This window comes from Erythrolamprus reginae, chromosome 5, assembly GCF_031021105.1.
Source record: "Erythrolamprus reginae isolate rEryReg1 chromosome 5, rEryReg1.hap1, whole genome shotgun sequence".
Taxonomy (NCBI): Eukaryota; Metazoa; Chordata; class Lepidosauria; order Squamata; family Dipsadidae; genus Erythrolamprus; species Erythrolamprus reginae.
Genome location: NC_091954.1, coordinates 100,840,262 through 100,858,318, shown reverse-complemented (window position 1 = coordinate 100,858,318; position 18,057 = coordinate 100,840,262). Strand labels below are relative to the sequence as shown.

The window sequence follows — 18,057 nt, the reverse complement described above, 5'->3', positions numbered from 1 at the left end:
GCCTCCGTGCATACGTGGAAGCAAAAATATTGCCAAAATCTCGCATGGCCGTGCATCCTTTCACAAGATTTCACCGATCACCCGGAGCTTTGCACGCATTCCACTGGTAGAAGCGGTAAGTAGGAACCCGCGCCTGGCGAACTGGTCTGAACTGTAAGGAGCTCACGCCTGATTAGCCTCAAATGACATTTTTTATTTTTCCATAATAAGCAATGAACAAGTCATTTCTATAAAGATCTATCAATCTGACCTATAAAACCCAAAATCAAAATTATATTCTTTTCTTCCTCAATCAAGAAGTTCAGAAGCGGTTTCCATGTGTAAACAAAAGTACTTATGTTCTTTCGTTTAATCAGAGTACAGTAATACCTCGTCTTACGAACCTAATTGGTTCCCGGGGGAGGTTCATAAGGCGAAAAGTTCGTAAAATGAATTAATCCATGCAGGGGGGGAAAAACCTGCAAAAAACCGCCGCCGCCCAGCTGTCACCTTTTGGAGCAGCCGGGGGGCTTCTCGGTGGCCTCCCGAACGCTGAACCCGGAAGTTCGGGTTTGGCGTTTGGGTTCAGGAGGACGCTGAGAAGCCCCCCGGCTGTTTCAAAAAGTGACAGCCGGGTGGCAGGGCTTCTCGGCAGCCTCCCGAACCCGAACTTTTGCCGAACTTCCGGGTTCGGCATTCGGGCCGCCGCCAAGAAACCCCACCGCCCGGCTGTCACCTTTTGAAACAGCCGGGGGGCTTCTTGGCGGCCTCCCGAATGCCAAACCAGAAGGCGGTCCCTCAGATAATCTGGTCCGGTGTCATGAAGGGCTTTATAGGTCATAACCAACACTTTGAATTGTGACCGGAAACTGATCGGCAACCAATGCAGACTGCGTAGTGTTGGTGTAACACGGGCATATTTGGGAAAGCCCATGACTGCTCTCGCAGCTGCATTCTGCACGATCTGAAGTTTCCAAACACTTTTCAAAGGTAGCCCCATGTAGAGAGTGTTACAGTAGTCAAGCCTCGAGGTGATGAGGGCATGAATGACTGTGAGCAGTGACTCCCAGTCCAAATAGGGCCGCAACTGGCGCACCAGGCGAACCTGGGCAAACGCCGCCCTCGCCACAGCCGAAAGATGTTTCTCTAATGTGAGCTGTGGATCGAGGAGGACGCCCAAGTTGCGAACCCTCTCTGAGGGGGTCAGTGATTCTCCCCCCAGGGTAATGAACGGACAGATGGAATTGTCCTTGGGAGGCAAGACCCACAGCCACTCCGTCTTGTCTGGGTTGAGCTTGAGTTTGTTGACACCCATCCAGGCCCCAACAGCCTCCAGGCACTGGCACATCACTTCCACTGCTTCGTTGCCTCTGTTTTTCTATGGCTAATTTTTGAATACCGTAATCTAGAGAGAATGGGTAGCTTTTCTGATTTTTTAAAAAAAAAAGTTAATTAGGTGATGTTTGTTTGGATCAACTTCTTATGAAAAACAAACAAGTGGGAAAGCTTAAAGAAAAGAGAAAATAGACCGTCCTTCTTCAGCATTGTTCCTTCTCTGCCTGGGTGTCTTGTTTTGTAGCTGAACAATGCAATAAATAATACATATTTTGGTGGGGAGAAAGAATTCATTGTGGAAGGAGCAGCAACAACAGAATCGAGCCAATTATACAGTATAACTATAGGGCAGTATATATATTCCATACTTGAGTTATGAATATTATAAAGTAAACTATTCATGTTTATGGCAGTGAATACAGTGGGTGTCTGTGAGTTGCCTCCTCTAGGCACTTTCATACTCAGGAGATGACCTTGTTCTCTGCCAGGCTATGAGGTAACACAATTTGCAGCAGCTGAGGCACTTCTTGTTGCCTCAGATACACAACACGCAATTCAAGTTGCCTAAAGCAACCTCTCTCTATCTGTTGAAGTGTAAAAACATTTCTAGGGGCTTTTCAAAAGGCAACTGGACGTTCTTGTCTTCGTTGTTGTTTTTTTCCGCCTTGAAAACCTTTCACTTCTTATCCAAAAAGTTTCTTCGTTTCAGACTGAATGGTGGGGAATAGAAGGGTTTATATTTTTTGTAGCCCTCTGGTTGTTAGCATTTAGAAGGTCGGTTGCTATCTCTCTGTGGAGGCCACTTGGGGATCTATCTATACCAGGGATGGCGAACCTTTCTTTCCTCAGGTGCTGAAAGAGCATGCACACACAATATTGTGCATGTGCGAGTGCCCACACCCATAATTCAATATCTGGGGAGGGTGAAAACAGCTTCCCCCCCCCCGGAAGCCCTCTGGAGGCCAGTAATGCCCTGTTTCCCAACTTCTGGTGGGCCCAGTAGGCTCGTGTTTCACTCTCCCCAGGCTACAAAGGCTCCCCTGCAGCCAGGGGAGGGTAAAGTGCCCTCCCCACCCCCCTGGAGGCTCTCTGGAAGCCGAAAGCACCCTCCCAGAGCCTCTGTGCAAGCCAAAAATTAGCTGGCAGGCTCACATATGCACATTGGAGCTGAGCTAGGGCAATGGCTCTGCCGTCAGGCATGGGGGGAACTGAGATATTCTTTCCCCCTAGGCTTCTACAATTTATGCATGGTATGTTTGCATGTATGATTGGTTTTATAACAAGGGTTTTTAGCTGTTTTTAGTATTGGATTGTCACATGCTGTTTTTACCACTGTTGTTAGCCGCCCCGAGTTCATGGAGAGGGGCGGCATACAAATCCAATAAATAAATAAATAAAATAAATAAAATGGCTCGCGTGCCAGCAGATATGGCTCTGCGTGCCATCTGGGGCACCCGTGCCATAGGTTCGCTATCGCTGATCTTGGGGGTCACCTGAATCAGAGTGTAAATGGGTATGGAAACTTCTTGGGACAGCTAAATGGTTCCACACCCATTTGCTCTCTGATTCAGATGACCTTAAGGGTACAGATAATTCCCCATATGGCTTCTCAGAGAGCTACTTTTTTATTATTATTATTATTATTATTATTATTATTATTATTATTATTTATTAGATTTGTATGCCACCCCTCTCCATAGACTCGCTAAAGGGACCATGCAGGTCATCAAGTCCAACCCCCTGCCTGAGCAGGAATCCTAAAGCACCCCAGCCAAGTGGCAGTCCAATCTCCTCTTGAAAGTGTCCAGAGTTGGGGAGTTCACAACCTCCGCAGGCAGGTTGTTCCAATGGTTGATCGCTCTGACCATCAGGAAGTTCTTCCTTACTTGTAGGTTGAATCTCTCCTTGGTCAGCTTCCAGCCGTTGTTCCTCGTCCGGCCCTCTGGTGCTCTGGAGAATAGAGTGGCCCCCTCCTCTCTGTGACTACCCCTCATATACCTGTATACAGCTATCATGTCCCCTCTGGCCCTCCTTTTCTCTCCATAGACTCGCTAAATGAACTGTTGTTAAGTTGAGGATTACCTCTGCTTCATGAAGCAGCTTCATGAAACGTTGTTTCACTTCAAAGATTCTCAAAGTGAGATCCTTCCAAAGCTTTGTGTAGCCCTAATGTAGGTCAGCCTTCCTCTTTAGTAAATGCGTATCGAAAAAAGAAGAAAATAAATAAAAAAGAGCCATGGTGACACAGTGGTTAGAATGCAGTACTGCAGCTACTTCTGCTGACTGCTGGCTACCTGCAATTTGGCGGTTCGAATCTCACTAGGCTCAAGGCTGACTCAGTCTTCCATCTTTCTGAGGTTGGTAAATTGAGGACCCCGATTGTTGGGGGCAATATGCTGACTTTGTAAACTGCTTAGAGAGGGTTGTAATGCACTGTGAAGTGGTAGATAAGTCTAAATGCTATTGCTATTCTCACCGGCTCAAATTTGACTCAGTCTTCCATCCTTCTGAGGTCAGTAAAATGAGGACTCAGATTGTTGGGGGCAATATGCTAACTTTGTAAACTGCTTAGAGAGGGCTATAAAAGCACTGAAGTGGTATATAAGTGTAAGTGCTATTGCTATAATACTTTTTGCCTTGCTCCTGGCTTTGTCAACTGACCACAATTAAAATAAAACATGGTGAACTTGGTACATGAACGTAGTCATTGATGGGCCAAATTCTCTTCTCTTTTCTTTAGGGGTGCTGATTTATTTCGGCTACGGCATATGGAACAGTACGCTGGAAATCACAGCTCGAGAAGAAGCCCTGCACCAAAGCACTTACCAGCGTTACGATGTTGATGTGGATCCATTCTCCGTCGAAGAAGGATTTGACTCTGCTGGGAATGAAAAATATCAGGACTGGGATCCTGCTGATGACAAAGGTTTCTCTTACCAGCAGATGGCCGAAGGAAAAGAAAGCAGTCGGACAAGTAGCAAACCCAAGAACAAAGCCAAACACAAACCGAACTCAGATGCGTTGATCTCTAACGACGAGTTAGACTACTCACCAGAGTAGACGCGATAGAAACACAACCATGTCATTTTATTTTATTTGGTCACTTGGGCTGAAGTTCAGGGGCTGTATTCACACAACAACTGTTCAACCCAGTTCACCCATTTGGGGGGGTGGACTAATAGTATGAACCACAATGGCCTAACTCAATAAGCATTTTCACAACATGGCAAGCTTCATGAGTTAGAAGCAAGCTCAACATACAGTGATACCTCGTCTTACAAACTTAATTGGTTCCGGGACGAGTTTCTTAAGGTGAAAAGTTTGTAAGATGAAACAATGGTTCCCATAGGAATCAATGGAAAAGCGATTAATGCGTGCAAGCCCAAAATTCACACCTTTTGCCAGCCGAAGCGCCCATTTCTGCGCTGCTGGGATTCCCCTGAGGCTCCCCTCCATGGGAAACCCCACCTCCGGACTTCTGTGTTTTTGCGATGCTGCAGGGGAATCCCAGCATCGCAAAAAAGAGCGCTTCGCTGGCAACAGAAGTCTGAAGGTGGGGTTTCCCAGCAAAGGGAGCATCAGTGAAATCGCAGCATCACAAAAACACCGAAGTCCTCAAAACCCCACCTCCGGACCTGTGTTTTTGCGATGCTGCGATTTCGCTGAGGCTCCCCTCGCTTGGAAACCCCACCTCTGGACTTCCGTTGCCAGCAAAGTGCCCATTTTTGCACTGCTGGGATTCCCCTGCAGCATCACAGAAACATGGAAGTCCGGAGGTGGGCTTTCCCATGGAGGGGAGCCTCAGGGCAATCCCAGCAGCGCAAAAATGGGTGCTTCGCTGGCAACGGAAGTCCGGAGGTGGGGCATCCCAGCGGCGGTGGTGGGTTTGTAAAGTGAAAATAGTTTGTAAGAAGCGGCAAAAAAATCTTAAACCCTGGGTTTGTATCTCGAAAAGTTTGTATGACGAGGTATCACTGTATTGTGCAAATGCATTTGTTAGGTCTTTAAATGACCTAGTTAAGAGTGTTGTGTGAATTGAGGCCACCACTTCTTTTAGCTCTCATTTGAAGCCTTTCATTCTGATCAAGGTTTGGATCCTTCTGCTGATAATTATTTCACTCTCTGCTGCTCAAGGTGGTTCTGTCAAGGGTTCATCCTGAATCCACCAAAGGTCCAAATAAAGAAATCGAACCTGATTTCTCTACGCACACCCTCCCAGCCCTAATGTTATTTCATTTGATGTTGACAGCAGCTGATCCTTTACACAACCTAGAATAGCTTGGGAAGCCTTTCCAGGAAACCCAATGCAGGAAATGCCTCCTGTTGTTACACCAACTTAAGTTTTGGCCACAAAATGCATCCGACAAACTTTATCAGCAACTTAAATTGGGTTCCATTGGTAGAGAAAATGTTAATATTTGCAATGTTTTCCTCAAGGACAGGAGCAGACAATCTGTTTTTGCATTCAGGGACCTCATTTCTTTTTCTCCTCCTCTGTGGACTTCAGATGTCATGACAGTGATGTTGTCATGTCATCTTAGTGGATCGAGCTTCGACACTGCTGAATTAAGGAGAAGGGAATTTAATTGTAATAGATACGTTGAAATTAATTGCATCTTATTTACACCGATTCAGTTTTTTCTGTGAAAAGTTATATTCTAGGAGAGTGGAAAGAGGGCTAGGGGATAAATATGGCCACAGGATATATGGGCTGCAGTCCCTTGCTGTAGAAAGTTCTCATTTGTATCCGAGTTGGTGACTATCAAAGTCATCTGGCAAATAATAATAATAATAATTTAATAATAATAATTTATTGGATTTGTATGCCGCCCCTCTCCGTAGACTTGGGGCGGCTAACAACAATGATAAAAACAGCATGTGACAATCCAATAATAAAACAACTAAAAACCTTTATTATAAAACCAAACATACACACAGACATACCATGCATAACTTGTAATGGCCTAGGGGGAAGAGCTATCTCAATTCCCCCATGCCTGGCGGTATAAATGAGTCTTGAGTAGTTTATGAAAGATAGGGAGGGTGGGGGCAGTTTTAATCTCCAGGGGGAGTTGGTTCCAGAGGGCCGGGGCCGCCACAGAGAAGGCTCTTCCCCTAGGGCCCGCCAAACAACATTGTTTAGTCGACGGGACCCGGAGAAGGCCAACACTGTGGGACCTTATCGGTCGCTGGGATTCGTGCGGTAGCAGGCAGTTCCGGAGGTAATCTGGTCCAATGCCATGTAGGGCTTTAAAGGTTATGACCAACACTTTGAATTGTGACCGGAAACTGATCAGCAGCCAATGCAAGCCACGGAGTGTTGGTGTGACATGGGCGAATCTTGGAAGCCCCATGATGGCTCTCGCGGCTGCGTTCTGCACGATCTGAAGTTTCCGAACACTTTTCAAAGGTAGCCCCATGTAGAGAGCGTTGCAGTAATCGAACCTCGAGGTGATGAGGGCATGAGTGACTGTGATAAGACTTCCCTTTATTTAAAGATAAGATTGACAAATGAAGTTGGTATGTTCAGGAGGGAACTATAGTATGTTTCCCAAGGACACACAGAAAATAGAGATCCAGGGGTTGAGTAGAACAAGTGCATCTTTTCACATCCCAAAACATTATTTGCATTTTGGCAAATTTTCATATTTTTTTTCCATTTGGATTTTGATTCCATACATGGTTATTTTTGTTTTGTTTGTTCGTATGTGCCACCTTGGCTAATCCACACTGATCTGGATTTATTTCCTGGTGAATCAGGGCTGTCCAAAGAGTATGGTCATAAAAGTCAGGATGCCATCCAAATTGGTGCAATCAAGGTTCTACTTGGTTTGTATTTGTATTACTATTGCCTGTGAAAACAAGCAGAGTTTCCATTGCACTGACCCACTTGCCTATCATGCCTATTATGACCATCCCTTGAAGATACCAAAGTGATTAATTATGATGCAACACTACATGATTGGACTAGATTTGCATCTCGGTTAGATGTGGGGTTGGCTTGTTTGAAAAGCCTTTTTTTTTTAAGACACTGGAAGAAATTTGGTGATCAATATTCTCTGTATGTAAGTTAATATAGATCAGATCAGTACAGATTGACAATAAAATTTCAGTAACATGACAGTAAATGCGGAAATTCAGTAGAATTACACAGTACTATTCTTTTTTGATCCTATAGTAGTTTAGATTATGGTAGTGGAAATCAAAATTGATTACTTCCTTACAGAATAAAGTTTCCTGCATGAACAATATTGGACATGTCATTAAAGCTCTTCTACCATGCAATTTCCTAAGCACAAAAAACCCCCGCAACCCCTTACTTTATTGTTAAAATCATAAGAATAGGCTTATGGATCAGAACCAGGATTATCTCAGTGCAGCATTTTGTTTCTCACTCGGCCGACTCGGTGTCTCTGAGATGCTTAAGCAAGTGATAGAGACACCTCTTTCTCCCACAAATTCTCCTCTGCAATTCATATTTGGTTGCATCCAGTTCCTAACAAGGATGTAGCATTAATTTTGTGAAGACTAAAATGCCCATAATAAATTGGTCCTCTATAGCAGGGATCTCCACTTGTGGACTTCAACTCCCACAGTTGGCAAAGCTGGCTGAGGAATTCTGGGAGTTGAAGTCCACAAGTCTTAAAGTTGCCAAGGTTTGAAGACCCCTGCTCTAGCTATTTATTCAACTGTCCCTAAAACCATCCAAGTCAGTACAGTGTTCCCTCGATTTTCACGGGGGATGCGTTCCGAGACCGCCCGCAAAAGTCGAATTTCCGCGAAGTAGAGATGCGGAAGTAAATACACTATTTTTGGCTATGAACAGTGTCACAAGCCTTCCCTTAACACTTTAAACCCCTAAATTACAATTTCCCATTACCTTAGCAACCATTTAGATTATTACTCACCATGTTTATTAAAGTTTATTTTTTAAAAAAATTATTAAAGGTGGACGAAAGTTTGGCGATGACACGTGACGGGAAAACCGCAAAGTATTTTTTAATTAATATTTTTGAAAAACCGTGGTATAGGCCTTTCGCGAAGTTCGAACCCGTGAAAATAGAGGGAATACTGTAGTCCTTACCATGACTTATGGCAATCGATTCAACATCTGAATTAGTTGCTGTATGAAGAAAGTGCTTTATTTTGCTCTTCAAAAGCTCTTTCTCGTCAGCTTCATTGGTTGACCTGTAGTGTTTTGAGAAGATGTGGGACAACTTGTCTCTATGCATGCATTGCTTTTGTGTAGCTCAAGCAAGATATCTTCAGATGCATGTTTTCTATGCTAAGGTCCCTAATTTATCTTCCTTTAGGAGAAGTGTTCAATTCATTTAGCTTGTCCTTTTCTGCCAGATTTCTCCAGATATATCATTTTACAATGTGACCACCAGAACTATCTGTAGCATTCCTAACATGGATTTAATACGGAGTTATATAAAAGCATTACAATATATTCAAATTTCCTTTTTTTCCTTTTATTCTTTTTTGTTACCTTTATCCAGTCTTCTTATTTTTTCTTATGCTCCTTAACTTTACAGCAGAGATGTCAAACTCGCAATGACATCATGTCATCACACAACGTAGCGCAAGATTTTTTCCCCCTTTGCTAAACTGGGGGTGGGCATAGCCAATGCATGACACATCCAGTCCATGGGCACCCTACTTTACAGGCTCTTGAGAATTATTAGAGATCTTCTGGAGCTCGAATGACTCTTCCTGATATTGTAGAATACATTCTAGTTGAGTCTCAATTATTATGACTTTAAATAACTTATAGGTATTATTGGTTGATGTGACCCACTTAAATCCTTCCTTTCCATCTTTTATTCACCAATATTCTTCCCTTTTGTATTCAAGTGTAATTGCATTGAACCTGCAAGCAATTTCCAATTGGATGTAGGGTTTATGTAACAGCGTTTTGTTCACTGCTTCCTACCACTTCTACAATGCTGAAGTCTTATATGAGATCATGGTCACCACTGTGGATTAAATCTAGGATTGCTTTTCTTTTGTTGAGTTTCAAGATCAACAGAGTTAATTCATAGTCAACTGGGGAATTTTGACTTCTTACCCAATGCACGAATATAGCCAATTTCTGGTGAAATTCGTTGACCAGTACTTCATCCCCCAGTAATATCAAGCAGCTTCTCAAAACTGTGCATAATGTCTGTAATCTTCATTAAGAATTCATACATCCATCACTTGACCCCATCTCTGCTTCTAGAATCAAATTACACACAACCAAAAACTTCTACCTATCCCTGGAGGAGTGAAGTTGTCAGGTATGAGAAAGAATGTGAATTGATCATCCGATGATTGTGTCCCTCTAAAAGAAATACCTTATTCATTCTTGAGATGACATCTTCATAAGGATTTTCCCTTCATCTTCAGAGCAAAGGAACTACCATTCGGAGTGTGAGATGAGGCTGTTTTATCCTATTAGACCTCAGCTATATTTTTTAGTTTTTTCAACTCAACTTTTCTGAGCATTTCCAACTCAGCCACCTTTGTTTCAAAGGAATAGACTTGTTCTCGAAAACTAAGAGTTCACTGCATTGAGCACAATTATATAACATCACACCCAATAGACAGCTGGTCAAATATGTGACTTCCTCACTCAAACAGTGGCAAACGTACCTTGATATTTCTTCTCTGGGTGATTAATATGATCCTTCCCCACTAAACCTCCATAGAAAATTTTCTTGTTTTCTTCTGTTTATTTGCTCTGATAAGTTCCCAAGTGCCTCTTCTGACGAATCTGGCCTGGGGCTGAGATGTTCCTTGCAATTTTTATGAAATCTCCTATGAATGTCTCTTTTATTCTGTTGTATGTTTCTGCTGATCAAGCAGATCATCTCAACAAGAGACCAAGAAAAGGGGGGGAGGGGCTTTCCTTCTGAAAAAATGTATAGGAAGATGGGGTTGTGATCTTGCAGAACTACCTGAGAGATTGTATCTCTTTTCCATGCCTTTGCTTCTACATCCCCGTCTTTGCTACACCAAATTCTGCAGCCCAGGTTTATTGATAGGACTCCACCAGATTCCCACTACCAATGTGAGTTCTCACCTTGATTCACCCCTTTGAAATTCACACGGAGTCTTATGAAAGCCATGAGTTCACAAGGAGGAGGCTGCAAAGCCCTTGACTTAAGCTCATTGTCATCTATTGAATGTGTGTGCTGCCCAACTCCCAGAAACTCTAAAGCAAAGCTCAAATGAATATTTTCTTAAGAAGTGTAGGAGATTCATTTCATTCTTTTTTCCAAGTTTCTAGTTAGCTGCCAACTCTATGCCAACTTTCTCCAAAATATCTTCTTTAGCTATAATAAAATAGGACTTAGAACAAGAATGTGATAAACCTATGACATTTCTATGGCTTAAATTTTCAGAGGCCTAAGCAACAAGAAGTCAACAATAATAGAATTTGTAATCTAACATCTAGAGGAACAACAGTTCTCCATCCTTACTGCAGAACCTCTCTAGATGTTGCCAAAATGGCTTAATGGTCAGAAATACTAACAGTTGTGGTTCAAGTGAAATCACCACTTACCCATCCAGACTAATCTAGATTGAAGCTAGTCATTTGTATTGGGATCAATGGCAATTTAATATGTTATTGGTAATAAGGTTAGGGAATAGGAGCGAAGACTTTGTTGTTCTTGGTACTGGAAAATAAATCAATCCTTCTTTAGCTCAGATTGTGATGCCGTGGTTGCTATTTAATTTCCTAAACTACGCATGAATTACAAATTTGGAAACTTTGTCCTGTTTGTTCCAGATATTTAATTATCAATGTTTTCTTGCTCCAGTGTTGATTTGAACTCATTCCTCTGTCTTAAAAAAAAAAGATTATTTATTTATTTATTTATTTATTTATTATTTGGATTTGTATGCCGCCCCTCTCCAAAGACTCGGGGCGGCTCACAACAAGTGAAAAACAATCCAATACATAATCCAATTAATTAAAATATTTAAAAATTTAAAAAAAAAACCTATACTAACATACACACACACAAGCATACCATGTATAAATTCAACATGCCCAGGGGGAGATGTTTAGTTTCCCCATGCCTGACGGCAAAGGTGGGTTTTGAGGAGTTTACGGGAGGCAGGAAGAGTAGGGGCAGTTCTGATCTCCGGAGGGAGTTGGTTCCAGAGAGTCGGTGCCGCCACAGAGAAGGCTCTCCCCCTGGGGCCCGCCAACCGACATTGTTTAGTTGATGGGACCCGGAGGAGGCCCACTCTGTGGGACCTAATCAGTCGCTGGGATTCGTGCGGCAGAAGGCGGTCTCGGAGATATTCTGGTCCGATGCCATGAAGGGCTTTAAAGGTCATAACCAACACTTTGAATTGTGACCGGAAACTGATCGGCAGCCAGTGCAGACTGCGGAGTGATGGTGAAACATGGGCATACCTGGGTAAGCCCATGACTGCTCTCGCAGCTGCATTCTGCACGATCTGATCTGAAGTTTCATTATCCTTTACGAAGCTCCTTCCCAAGTTTTTTCTGCAGAGCTAAGCGTTGGAACCAGATTTAGACATTTTTAGAACCAGCTCAATGAAATCCGTAGAACTCAATTTGTCAAACCTACCTTGAGAACCATTGATAGATCTGCTCTATTCTCATCAATACTGGTTATCACAAATAATTGCTGTTCCGAGTTTTGCATCCCAGTTCAAACCTGAATTTGAAGCTGTAATAACTAATGTTGATGTTTCACAACTAGAAAAGTAATATGCTTGCAGGTAACCAAAATTAGGCCTATTGTGTACCGTTAGAAGGGTTGGGTTGCCTTGGAAGTGGTTCATTGGGGTGGCTCTCCTCTCTGTCTCCCTTCACTGCTCCCACTGAAGTCATGGAAACATTTTCTAACGTCAAAGCTTCAACCAAGAATAGGATACAGTACAGCTCAATATCGCCCCACTGTTCTTGATGAAGGAAACCATGAGAATCTATCATTGATCGATCTTTTGATGGCTTCTGATAGCATGAAATCGGTTTGTTCATGCCTGACTACCTTTAAGTGACTGTAGCATTGGTTGGTTCCCTGCATGTGCCAGTGAGCCATTTCTGGTCCATGGCAGAAATGAGACATCCATGCTAGCTTCCACCATGTCATAAGCACATTGCTTTTCCTGGGATCCGTTCACACATACACAGCAAAGTAGCCAATGCCAGTCAAGTGACATGTCTGTGCAACCTATGTATTTGTTTGCCCTGTCAGGAGATACCGTGTACACTCTTTCCCATGTATTTGTTATGGGAAAGGAAGCCCGATGCATGCCCAGTTCTACACATGCCATGTGGCTTTTCTTTGGAAACAAATGAAAGGCTCTTGAGAGCTGCTTGTGTCACTCCTGGGTCCACAGCGAACCAGTGGACAACAAGCAGGGATCCTGCAATTATTTAACCATCATGCCCTTTACTCAAGCTTTGTTGCTGCAAACGACTGTCACCGTGTGTCAAACAAAGGCATTTGTATTCAACATGCAAACTAGTTTTTAAAAATGGTCTTTGCTGCATTGATTTCGGTCAGTCTCAATATTGTCTCCTTGGAAATTGTTTTTATTTTGTTTTGTTTTACAGGTGGCATTTCCTGCTGTGAACATTTATTTGCACTTCTTCTATGAAATCGATGTGTTTGTTTAAAAGGAAAAAAAAATACTTGTTCTCTATTTATTTTTGTGATTCCCAAACCCCGTTGGTGTACTATGCAATGGGCTTTTGTGGTGTGTCATGATGACAGTTTATGCAGATATCTTAATGAAGTGACCTTTATTTTGAGAATGATTTGTGTTGTTGATTATTATATAACATATACAAATATAACGGTGTCAAGAGACACTTGGAAAAGAAATCTATATCTACCAAATGTGTATATTTTAAGAGATGCATTATGCTTCGTTGTGTGCCTTTATATTTACAGAAAAACAGGGAGGGGGTTAAAAAAAAAGAAAAGACAATATTTTAGATGAATTGTCCATAGGTTTTAAATTGAAATACTAAACCAAAAAGAGAGAGAGAGAGTAGAAGAAAACTCCATACTGAAATATACAAACAGTTCTTAAAATGACCAATATCAGAAGATCTGGTGTTTTTCAGCACTAAAGTGAATTAAATGCAAACAGATTATGCCTTAAGAACCTGGAAATATGTCCTTTGTAGAATAGTAGGTGAAAAGGGCTGACTTTGGGGGTTTATTTGCATTGTTGGGAAAGGAAAATGGTATTAGATTTCGCAATAAAACTTGAAAAACAACAACAATAACATGTTTAGGGCATCTCCATCATTCTCTTGTCTCCCAATCTTTGTTTCTTCCATCCTCTCACCGTCTGACTTCAATATGTTTCCTTCCAGTTGTTTTAACTCCTTCTCCAAGCAATTTTGAGTTTGATGAATAACAGAATAACAGCATTGGAAGGGGCCTTGGTTGTCTTCTAGTCCAGGGATCTCCAACTTTGGCAACTTTAAGACTTGTGGACTTCAAGTCCTAGCTTTGCTGGCTGAGGAACTCTGGAGTTGAGGTCCACAAGTCTTAAAGTTGCCAAGGTTGGAGACCCCTGTTATAGTCCAATCCTCTGCTCAAACAGGAAGCCACAATCCATTTCAATTCAATTCAATTCAATTTATTAGATTTGTATGCCGCCCCTCTCCGAAGACTTGGGGTGGCTCACAACAACAATAAAAACAGTATAACAATGGAACAAATCTAATAATAAAATTACATTTAAAAAACCCCAACAATTTAAAAACCATACAACACATACATACCAAACTTAAAATATAAGAACGCCTGGGGGAAGTGTCTTAATTCCCCCATGCCTGGCGATATAGGTGGGTCTTGAATAACTTGCAAAAGACAAGGAGGGTGGGGGCCATTCTAATCTCTGGGGGGAGTTGATTCCAGAGGGCTGGGGCCACCACAGAGAAGGCTCTTGTTTAGTCGACGGGACCCGGAGAAGGCCAACACTGTGGGACCTTATCGGTCGCTGGGATTCGTGCGGTAGCAGGCGGTTCCAGAGGTAATCTGGTCCAATGCCATGTAGGGCTTTAAAGGTCATGACCAACACTTTGAATTGTGACCAGAAACTGATCAGCAGCCAATGCAAGCCACGGAGTGTTGGTGTGACATGGGCGAATCTTGGAAGCCCCATGATGGCTCTCGCGGCTGCGTTCTGCACGATCTGAAGTTTCCGAACACTTTTCACAGGTAGCCCCATGTAGAGAGCATTGCAGTAGTCGAACCTCGCCGTGATAAGGGCATGAGCGACTGTGAGCAATGACTCCCTGTCCAAATAGGGCCGCAACTGGTGCATCAGGCGAACCTGGGCAAACGCCCTCCTCGCCATAGCCGAAAGATTGCAAATGGTTACCCAATCTCTTCTTTAAAAACTCCAGTGTTGGAGCACCCACAACTTCTGGAGACAAAGTTGTTCCACGGATGAATTGTTCTAACTGTCAGGAAATTTCTCCTTAGTTCTTGTTTTCTTCTTTCCTTGGTTACTTTCCATCCATTGCTTCTTATCCTGCCTTCAGGTGCTTTGGAGAATAAATTGACCCCCTTTCCTTTGTGGCAGCCCCTTAGGTAGTTAGAATATCTAACACGAGAAATATCTAATATGCAGATGCCAAAACCCATAATCTCCAGAAAAGAATTATTCTTGCCCCAAATTTACTAAGCAAGCAATCTTCACGAAGAAATTGCATATTTTGCCATTCTGGACTTAGGAATGAATACATAGGTTGTGCGATAGCAGGATAGCACTTGGTGAATCTCAAATGAAACTCAGTTCTCTTGTCAGCCATAAGTGGGTCTTGCTGAAATGATCAAAAATCGGCCCATTATTGTATTGCAAGGAGAAGATTGGATGCTGCAGAAGACTATGTCCTATTTTAGCCAGTTGGACAGTTTGCCTTGGGCTCTCATGCATATCAGGTAGTCTCTTTGGGTAAGCATCCATGCTATTTCCCCATAGAAGCTGTTCTGTCGGGCTCTCTGGTAGAATCCTCCCAAAAATTCACAGGTACAAATTTCAGACACACACACGTTTGAAAATTCAAAACAATGTTCTTTATAATGAAAATTCACTTAAACTAAGCCCTCTTTTGGTATAGCAAAGAGCACTCGTCTCCAAACAAACTGATAATTTATACAAGTCCCTTATCAGTCCTGTGATACTTAGCTTGCAGCTGTGAGGCAATTCAAAGTCCTTCTTTCACAAAGTGAAACACACTTTGCTCTGGTTTAGTTTCAAAGCAGGAAAAAATCAGCACACAAAAAGTCAGTCAGTAAAGCAGTCATGAAACACAACGATCAGATAATCCTCCAAAATGGCCAAACCCACAGGCTGCCATTTATAGCAGCCTCACTAATTACCACAGCCCCACCCAACCACAGGGGGCCTCATTTTCTTTGATAATAATCTCTCAGTTGTTGTTGCCTATGCATCGCTCCGCATGCCCGGCTGTATCATTAACTCTTGTTCTGAATCCAAGGAGGAGCTAGATAATTGATCTCCTTCTGAGCTGTCTGCCACACTCTCCTCCTCCCTGTCACTCATGTCTTCTTGGTCAGAGGAGCCTTCATCTTCATATTCCACCGGGGGCAAACCAGGCCTGCAGCATGTGGATGTCTCCCCCACATCCACAGTCCTTTGGGCAGGAGCTGGGCCAGAGCAAACCACAACAGAAGCCAAAGCTGTTGACTGACAATGTGAGCTTTTGTGTCACATCTTCCCCAAAGCCACAGAGCCACACACTAAGATTCCCCTCTCCTAAGGACCTATATTAGAAGAGCGATTGAGGCTACAGACAGGACGTAAGAGTTCTCCCTGCCTAGCACCATCAGTTGCTGGCAAGGCAGGGTGGAGGAGGAGGTGGTGCAGAAGAGCCCTAGAGGCATTTGTAACTCCGTCCCTCCTCCACTTGAAGAGCCAAGGACCTTCCTGCCCACACAATGTCCCTCAGTGATCCTACGGAGCTGCTAAGCCTCTGCACAGCCTTGGGGAAAGTCATGTGACCTACTGATAGACACTATTTATAGCCTTGTATGTGCATACAGTACCATCCTTGTTTGGCCAATGTTTGCAACAAAGAAGAATGCTATTATCTTCTCCCCCATGCCACCCACCCACAAGGCATCCACCAGGAGGCAGGCAGTCCATGTGTGATCGTAAAACGCAGCCCCAAGAGACAGGGGTTGCAACCCAGAGGAGAATCTATCTATCTATCTATCTATCTATCTATCTATCTATCTATCTATCTATCTATCTATTTGATTGCTTGATTTATATGCGGCCCCTCTCCAAGGACTCGGGGGAGCTCACAATATATAAAATAACAATGCAATACAAATACAAATCCAATTATTATGAACCCACTAATCTAAATTAAAATCCCCATTATTAAAAATCAATCATATCCACTCAACAGCAACATACATGTCATTCGTTGGCCAGGGGGCTAGAGTCTAATGGCCCCAGGCCTGGCGGCATAGATGAGTCTTTAGACTCTTATGGAAGATGTGGAGGGTGGGGGCAGTATGAATCTCTGGGGGGAGCTGATTCCAGAGAGCTGGGGCCCCCCAGAGAGAAGGCTCTTCCCCTAGGCCCCCACCATAACAACTTTGTCTAGTTCAAGGGTATGCAAAGTTGTCTCTTCTATGACTTGTGGACTTCAACTCCCAGAATTCCTGAGCTAGTATGACTGGCACAGGAATTCTGGGAGTTGAAGTCCACAAGTCATAGAAGAGCCAACTTTGTCATGGTCGAGTTGACAGGACCTGGAGAAGGCTGACTCTGTAGGACCTAACCAGACGCTGGGATTCATGCGGCAGAAGGCAGTCCCACAGGTTGCCTGGTCCAATGCCATGTAGGGCTTTATAGGTCATAACCAACACTTTGAATTGTGTCCGGAAACCAATCGGCAGCCAGTACAGTCCGTGGAGTGTTGGAGAAACATGAGCATGCCTAGGAAGGCCCATGACCACTCTACCAGAAAGCAGAAGTCTCAGGGTTGTATTTGTACACAGAGATGATACTTAGCATGTGATATACAATGGTGAGATGCTCCCAGTTTGGACCCATTCTTAGAACTGGTACCACCACCAGCAGGAGGCTCCGCCCACCCACCCAGGATGCAGGTGTGCACGAACTGGTAGCAAAAATATTTACAACCCACCACTGCTGTAATGGTAAGATTTTCTTGTGTCTGCTTATATAAGATTGCCATGGGTTGTTCTACTAAATTTGGGCACCACAATCTGGTGCCATTGCCTTCAGCATGCCTATACGGCTCTGCTTTGGTGGTCTGTGATGTTTTGCAGTACATAAACACACAATTATTTCCCAAAAGGAAAATAAATCTCAACTTAAATTAATCCCTTCTTTATCAAGTATAAGGAAACCTTCTTTACTGTACTCTCGAGAGAATTTACAGTGTGAAAGATAAATGGCATGTGAAAAAAACAGATGACCATTTCAAAGAACTATAATTTGCCCGTATAAACAGTGGTACCTCTACTTAAGAATTTAATTTGTTCTGTAGCCAGGTTCTTAAGTAGAAAAGTTTGTAAGTGGAAGCAATTTTTCCCATAGGAATCAATGTAAAAGCAAATAATGCATGCAAACCCATTAGGAAAGAAATAAAAGCTGCCCAGAGCGAATGGAGTGTTTCTCTTCTCTGGATTCTGGCAGAGGTTTATTTCTTCTCCCAGTGCCCAGAGAAAGGAAAATGCTTTGTTC

At 43.1% G+C, this 18,057-nt stretch overlaps 1 protein-coding gene across 1 annotated transcript in view; it reads left to right on the top strand.

Annotated features, from left to right (window-relative positions):
- Positions 1-4,573, top strand: part of SLC7A14 (solute carrier family 7 member 14) — a 67,996-nt gene extending 63,423 nt beyond the window's left edge. Inside the window, exon 8 of the mRNA XM_070754142.1 lies at positions 4,055-4,573. Coding sequence (XP_070610243.1) covers positions 4,055-4,374 — 320 coding nt within the window. The 3' untranslated portion in view covers positions 4,375-4,573. The remainder of the gene's footprint in view (positions 1-4,054) is intronic.
- The last annotated feature ends 13,484 nt before the right edge of the window (positions 4,574-18,057 follow it).